At 34.2% G+C, this 8,008-nt stretch overlaps 1 protein-coding gene across 1 annotated transcript; it reads left to right on the top strand.

Moving 5' to 3' along the window:
• Positions 1–209: 209 nt before the first annotated feature.
• Positions 210–3,324, top strand: LOC113740228 (large ribosomal subunit protein uL30w). Its single transcript, XM_027267771.2, has 7 exons — positions 210–428; positions 1,379–1,557; positions 1,656–1,753; positions 1,843–1,900; positions 2,589–2,668; positions 2,756–2,858; positions 2,943–3,324. The coding sequence occupies exons 2-7, from the start codon at positions 1,381–1,383 to the stop codon at positions 3,156–3,158; spliced, it is 732 nt and encodes a 243-aa protein (XP_027123572.1). The 5' UTR covers positions 210–428; positions 1,379–1,380; the 3' UTR covers positions 3,159–3,324.
• The last annotated feature ends 4,684 nt before the right edge of the window (positions 3,325–8,008 follow it).

The following is an 8,008-nucleotide window of genomic DNA, read 5'->3' on the forward strand; positions in this document are numbered from 1 at the left end:
TTCAAGATTTTCAATTTTTTTAATATTCAAAATCATGGTTAATTTAGTACAAGTGATTAAATTGTCTCTCTATATAAATATGTAATATTTCCTAAGTTGTGAGGATAGTAAAGTCATTTGACCATCTAATAGATAAGTATTGGGTTCGAATGGCTTATTGCCAATGAGTTATTGGGGAGATAAATGATTATTTCCAAAACTTCAGGGAAGGACAGTGAAATTGTCAGAACCTCAAGGGAGGTTTCTGAAATTTCGCTTAGGGTTTTGCTGGATGTAAACTGACACAAATTCCGCCTCCACCCTTTCTCTCCTTACTCTTCATACCGTCCTCTCTTTTCTTACATTTCTTAAACCCTTGTTCTTGGAAAGAAGTCTCAGAGAAAAAGATCTGAAAAGTGCAGCGGATTTTTGGGCTTGGCACTTTGCTGGTAAATTCATTTCTCGTACCATAAATTGTTATTGTTAACATTCTACTGAAGCTTTTGCAGTATAAAGCAATATTTTAGTAGTCTTACTTATATGTATACTGCCAATTTTTCCACCTAATTGAAAGATGGGATTTTCCAGTATATGCTTTTTATATGAGGCTGAATTTTCTTGGTGAGTTAATCCAATGATATGGCTCATGGTTGCTCTTTTAGATGCCAGAAATATCAGTAGGGATTTAGATCTTTAAGAAGCAAAAATGGGGAAAGTATGCTTTTTTCCCCTTTAAAAACTGTCTCTGAAAAATATTTGACAGAGCGGAATGGATTTTGTGGTTTTGGATGACTATTCTATATGGGATGAGAACTAGAGCAGGGAATTCAGTTGGCGCAATGTATTGAGTTCTGAGCATGATTGTCATGTGGGATTTGATTAAGTCGGTTTTTCCTGCTGATCACGTTTTATAGTTAGAGTTTTGACAAAATGGTTATTACCTTTTGATACTATAGGTGATTAGCTGATTAGTCTTACATATGATTTTTCTGTTCTTTCAGCATAGGTAATTGTGTAGAATGCACGTTGAATTTGTCACCATTTGATAATAATAACAATTGGATTGGTGAGAAACAGGGTCTGGTGATTGTTGTTGTGGGAAATGCAACATCTGCATTTCGTTTTAAACCTGAGCCTGTTTTCCTTCTCGTTCCAATTGGTTAAAGTATTATGAAATCTCTTAGTGCTGTACCTGAGATTGAATATAATAAGACTTTGTTGCTTCATTACCTCACAGTGATTGAACACGTCTTTCGTTGATAATTTAGATCACTTAGCACCAGTTCTTTGTTCAAGAAATATGTTCTCTCAATTGGGTTATGCTTATAAATTATTAAACTTCAATTTGGCAAAATATTTGTCATCCTTGTTTATGTGATTCTGGCTCATGTGTACACAGAGATGGCTGAAGAACAAGCAAAGGTAGTCCCAGAGTCAGTTCTGAAGAAGCAGAAGAGAAATGAGGAATGGGCCTTGGCCAAGAAGCAGGAACTTGATGCTGCTAAGAAGAAGAATCTTGCTAATCGCAAGCTCATCTACAACAGAGCAAAGCAATATGCTAAGGAGTACGAGGAGCAGGTGACTGCTTATTTTTGCTTATAGTCATGTTTAAACCTCTACAGCTGATTCTTGGGAAGTATTGACATCAATCAAAAAACTTATGATTTGTGATGTAGCAAAAGGAGCTCATCAAATTGAAGCGTGAAGCAAGGTTGAAAGGAGGTTTCTATGTCAACCCAGAAGCTAAGCTGCTCTTTATTGTGCGCATCCGAGGGTATGTCATAAAGAATCTTTTTAACTGGTGATCAAGGTTGCTTAGTTTGCTTATACATGGGTAACAGTTTATGTACTTGGTTTTTTCAGTATCAATGCCATGCATCCGAGGACCAAGAAGATATTGCAGCTTTTACGTCTGAGACAGGTGATTCCCATGTTTAGATTTTCTGACAAGGAGTACTGTTCTTTTTACCAATTGTAGACTGAGTTGTAAGATCATGCTACTTCTTGGAGTATTTTGATGGTTAATATCTGTTATTTTGTTCCTCTGCCTGATTGATTGAGATCCTTCTATGCTCACGCATCTTCCCTTACAGTCATGTTGGCTGGTTATAGGTGGGAGGCTTGAAGGTGTCTTAGTTTTGTGTCAGTTTAATTGCATTTTAACTTCATTGAAGTTTAATCACCTGTATTCGGATTTAGTGGGAGAGTTTTTTTTATGGGAATTTGTGAGGTCATTTGGTTAAGATTGCTATCAACTTCTTTTTTCCTTCTAACAGTCTTTTGATTTCAAATAGCATATTATAAGCTTTATCGGTCTATTGTTGTTACCTTAATTTGTCAAGGTTTTGTATGTGATAATTGTTATGATGATGATACCATTATAGTCCAATACTATTAAACACTGATAAGAAGTAGAGGATGTGTTTGAGAAAAGACTGTGCAAAGGGTGAATAGATGGGATGTTTATGCCTGTGCATATCCATGGATATGTCCTCGATGAATTTCTCTATTTAGTTTCTTCTCTTTGTTCTATTGAGCTAAGTACATGATCGTTTTATCTATCCTCCTTGCTTTTAATGTTTCTTTTTCAATGTTTTCTTCAATTGCAGATATTCAATGGTGTATTCTTAAAGGTTAACAAGGCGACACTCAACATGCTTCACCGAGTTGAGCCATATGTGGCATATGGGTGAGGACCTGATTGATAGTATCCTTTGTTGAGCTCTTTGTTGTTCTGAGAGCATTTGACTTTAAAATTGGTTTTCCTTGTTCTCAGGTACCCCAATTTGAAGACTGTTAAGGAACTGATTTACAAGAGGGGTTATGGGAAGGTAAACAAGCAGAGGATCGCATTGACTGACAACTCAATCATTGAACAGGTATTTTCTTGCTAGAATTGCCACTTCTTGAGTTACGTTATGTTGATTTACTGAGCTTTTATCTCATTTGCCTTTACCTGACAGACTCTGGGCAAGCATGGTATTATCTGTATTGAAGACCTTGTTCATGAGATCATGACAGTTGGACCTCATTTCAAGGAGGCTAACAATTTCCTCTGGCCATTCAAGCTTAAGGCTCCTCTTGGTGGCTTGAAGAAGAAGAGAAATCACTATGTCGAGGGAGGAGATGCTGGAAACCGTGAAGATTATATCAATGAACTTATCAGGAGAATGAACTAGATTTCTATTAAATGATGCCTTTTTGCAATTTTGGAGGTTCTGCGATAGTGAACTCTTTAAGTTTCTTGGTGATTCCTTTTTCAGACATGCAGTTACGCATTATGTTCAGAACAAAATTCTACATTTTATCCGCTGGACTTTGCATATTCAAGTAACTTATTCCATATTTTCTGCTAGCGCATTATGATTCAGTTTCTAGGCTATTTCCATTTGTGAGCCACATTTGTCTTACAGGCTGTGTCAGGTGGTTGCTGTATTATGCTTTCTGCAAGTATTTTTCTCTATGAAATTTACTTCGTGTGGGCCATATGCATGATTCTTTGTGCTCGACTGTTTTTGCTAGGAATTTTGTCGTTTCATATTTTGTAACCTTGTTTGCTGCCAGTCATCTTTTTCTGCTCTCTCTCAGCTCCGTGGCACTCTGGAATCCCTGAGAATGGCTTTTGGCATTTAATTGTCAAATGGTTGATTTAATAGCCAGTGCATTTTGCAATTTAAGGACCAGTGAAAGTGTTCCTAGACAAATTGCTTTCTTTCTCTGTTTTTCTTGGAAATGAGACCGACTTCTATCATTAAAGAGTTATACTGGATCATTTTGATTGACTTCCCAAAGTTCATCCTTGCAAGGATAATAACAATAGAGAAAGGTTTAGGGTCAACATGGAGATGGTGTTGGGTTGCACCACCACTATGACTAAGGCAGCACTCTTTTCATCTTTTATTTTGGCCATTTCATATCTTTTCTTGAAAGACATGTCCGCTAACATTCTGGATAAGTCATAAATACTAGTATACAGAATATAGAGCAAGGGCTATTCTTTATCCATGCAGAAATTGACTGAATACCCTAAAGAGTAAAATGAAAATGAAGGTATTATTGATTTTGTTCTTATATTGGATCATTCTATTATATTACTATTTAATCATAAATTTTTAATCAAATACTAGTTTTTCAACTGCACTTCAGCCATGTTGTTTATCATGTAGTCTTTTACTATAGAAATTAAGATAGTGGAACTGTGATTACAAAATAATGGAGTGCAATTAACATTTCGTTACTGTTAATTGAAACAAATTTTCAAGAATAAAAAATTTGTTAAAATTGTTAGACGGCAGAAAATGCATAACCTAGTTGGAAAACGTACCAAACTTTCTTGAGATGCATTACTAGTTTCTAGTTAATCTCATTGTTACATTGGAAAAATAGTTTTGTGCATTCAAATAGAATGATTTGTACATTGGCCAAAAGTTTCTCAAGCAAATTGTGTGGCCCTTGATTAGGGACGACAATTGAGACAGGTGCCTGCAGAGTGTGGGCGGGGAGCGGGGAATTTTTTCCCCCGATTAAGAAATGTGGCAGGCGAGTATACTCCTGTCCCATCCCCAGCCCTGCCACCTCGTTAAATATATATATGTATATATATATAATATTTAATTTAATTAGTTACAAATTTATAATAATGATATTGTTAGTTATAAATATTATTAATGTACATTAGTATATGTAATATAATTGTTATTATCAATTATACTAATAATTATATATGTTTACTAATAGAAATTATTAATTAGTTATACTAAACTTACCAATACATTTATAATAAATTCCTAATTACATTTAATACAACAACACTTTTTTTGTAAAAAAAAAATACAATAATGACTTAGTGATTGTATTTATTTCAAAAGTGAAAAGTTGATTACTTTAGCTGTATTTGTTTCATCGTGTTAAATTGTATTCAAATAGTTTTTGTTTGATTATTTTTATGATTTCAATTATAAAATTATAATGAATAATGATTTGATAATGTGTTGATATTTTAATACTTAATTATTTACTAAAATTTGACTACAATCAAATTATATGTCAAGGCACAGAGAAGTAGTAGGCAGCGGGGCCGCCCATGTTGCCATTCCTACCCTTGATGAGGGAATCTTAAATGCCTGTTTTTCAGATATGCGAGGGGCCAAAATTGAAACTTAGCATCCAATAAAACAAAAAAAAAAAAGAAATTGAAATTTAGCACTGCGGGATCTCGAGGTATATGTTTTTCTCCGCTAACTACTAAAGGGGTTTCATGTGCTTGCTGCTTGCATGTAATCAATGCAAACATCGTGTTGGGTAAAAATTCATGATTATAAGGTTTCACTTGGCAAAATGATTATGATATAATTACCAGAACATTTGAAACTCCGGGTTGTTATTCTCTCTCTCTGCTGGGTAAAAATTAGAATTTTCTACTATTACCCAAGATAATATAAAGACTTAATCTTACTTTGGGCCCTAACCATAAAAGCGGGGACGCTTCAATCTCCCAAGTATAAAATCTATCCCACTTAAATAAAATATATCCCACTTTAGTCCATAAAATATAAAATCTATCCCACTTTAGAAACTAAAGTATATAAAATTTTATATTTTTCAGGGACTACAAGGAATAGGTTACACTGAAGTGAGAAGGATTTTATAATTTAGGAACTAAAGTGTCATACTTCAAAATTTAGGGATCAAAATGAAAATTTAGAATATTTAAAAGGTGCAAAATAGAATTAAACCTAATGCATAACCAATGGTTATCCTCGGGTTGACCTGGGCTATCCGTCTTTTAACTGTGACAATTAAATCATCTTTGTAACATTTTCTATGTCTGTAAGGAATATATCCTCGGATGGAAAACATGAATATGACAAGTATCATGACGTCCAAAAATCTTTCACTTTAATGTGCATTCATTAACATTCTTTCACGTGGAAGTGGGACGGAAACAGTTATCAGAATGATCGTTCCTAGCAGTTAATGGTCAAAAGTGACTGAAAAAAAAAAGATTCAAATCACTATATGTACATTATTTTTAACGTTATGTGTAGGGCCGATGAAAACTCATTTTATAATTATTCTTTTTATTGAAAGTAAGGTATAACATGAGAATGAGAAAAAGTAAATTATATCTGGTGGAATTGAATAAAAATCTGCACAAACGGTTGTGCCCCATGTCCCTTTTACGTTACCTTTGATTGATTTTGCCTTGTTTGCACATTTGTGAACTCTTGGACGGCAACACATACCTATCTTGTCCCCTGATGGACGCAACCTCTGACGTTTTCGTTTAAATTATTCTCCAAAAAGCCCATTTATGTAATTTTGGCGAAATGGAGAAGAAAAGTAGAAAAAAATATTAGATACATTTTGCAGTAATTTTACGGAGGTTAGATGGACTAAAATCAACAAGTGGCTTGGGGCAGGGACGTATAATTTGTTAAGGAAGGATTGCAGTTTTAGTTCCAAATATTTGGGGTATAAATGTTTTCAGTCCCTCAAGTTTTACATAAAGGCACATGTAGTCCCAAATATCTCTTTTTCTATGCACATTTAGTCCTAATGACTGATTTTTACCAATTACTATCGAAATCAGACCATGTGCGAGCAACTAATTATTAAAAAAAATCTAAAAATTAATGAAATATTACAAGCCATAAATTGTAATAAAAGATGACTAATTACTAATATGTTGGTCATGTGAGTAATTAGTCTTTAACCTAATTGTTTTGGCTTAACTGAATTTGTATTTTTGGGCTAAAGACTAATTACTCACATAATCACCATGTGAGTAACTAGTCCTCTTTTACTACAAATTATGGTTACAATAATTTTTTCCCAGTTTTTTTTTATTTCTTTTGAAAAATTAATTATCGGTATGTAATAGCACATGACTGGATTCTGGTACCAATAGGTAAAAATCAGTCAATAGGACTAAATGTACATAGAGATTAAAACATTTTGAACTATATTTACTTTCTTCCAAACTTTAGGGACTAGAAGCGCTTATACCCAAAACTTTTGGTACCAAAATTACAATTCTCTCATTTGTTAATTCTATTGTCGGCCCCACTTTCTAAACTGTGTCCAAATAACAAGAGAGGGAAAGAAAGTGGTGGCATGAAAACATTCGGGAAAAAAAAGAGAAAAGAAGAAGACCGGATCAGAAAGAAGAAAAGGAAAGGGAAAAGAAAGTACATGATAGTTGGGGACTAATTGTCTATGAACATTATATATCAAGTAATGGGGGTTAATTGCAGATAAGAAAATCAAGGGGCAAAACCATTTTAGCCATAAATACAGGTGGTTAAGTTTATATTCCCTCTAACCACTGAGCTTAACTCAGTGGCCACCAGGGAGGGACAGCAAAAAAAATTTAAGGGTAGTGTCATAGCACTCTCTTGGTCTAATTAGGTCTATATATCCACTAGCCTCCAAGACACAAGCCTCCTTAGGCTCCCTCTCTCCTAGATTAGGATAGAGTAGGTATACAATATATCGTTGTTGGGAAAAAAAAAAAGTATATATTCCCTCGAAAACTATCAACAACCATGTCAAAACAATACTGCAAACCAAAACATTGGATCAATTTCAGAAACTTTAAACCCCTAAAATCAAACCTTCAATTACTCTGTAATCATTTGTCTCGTAATTTGTTTTGGCAATTATCAGAACCAACCGGTGTGCCATCTTCCATTACCAGCTAGTTTAATACAAGGTAAATCAGCTGGTACTTTTTTAATAAATAATCCATACTATCTGATCAGAGGAGTAAAAGAACATATATCCCAGTACATGAGAATATTTCGTGATTATTAGTCCACATCCAAGAACTTTATGCATGTCACAATTCCGTTGGCACTAAAACTTTTGATGATTGGGACTCAAACTTTTCTTGCGAATTGATGCATGTTCTTGTGCATTTTTCCTAATGGCAAGCACATATTGTCTATATGGGGAAACATCGAAGTGAATTTCTTAAAAGTATTGAGACAAGAGAGGATTAATTTATTTACCACATGCTATATATATA

Source organism: Coffea arabica, chromosome 4c (genome assembly GCF_036785885.1).
Source record: "Coffea arabica cultivar ET-39 chromosome 4c, Coffea Arabica ET-39 HiFi, whole genome shotgun sequence".
NCBI lineage: Eukaryota > Viridiplantae > Streptophyta > Magnoliopsida > Gentianales > Rubiaceae > Coffea > Coffea arabica.

Bases quoted from the DNA above. Each gene is read 5' to 3' on its own strand.
- LOC113740228 (XM_027267771.2), top strand. From the start codon at position 1,381: ATGGCTGAAGAACAAGCAAAGGTAGTCCCAGAGTCAGTTCTGAAGAAG. The intron at 2,669-2,755 runs GTGAGGACCTGA...CCTTGTTCTCAG, and splicing joins GAGCCATATGTGGCATATGG to GTACCCCAATTTGAAGACTG. The intron at 2,859-2,942 runs GTATTTTCTTGC...TTTACCTGACAG, and splicing joins ACAACTCAATCATTGAACAG to ACTCTGGGCAAGCATGGTAT.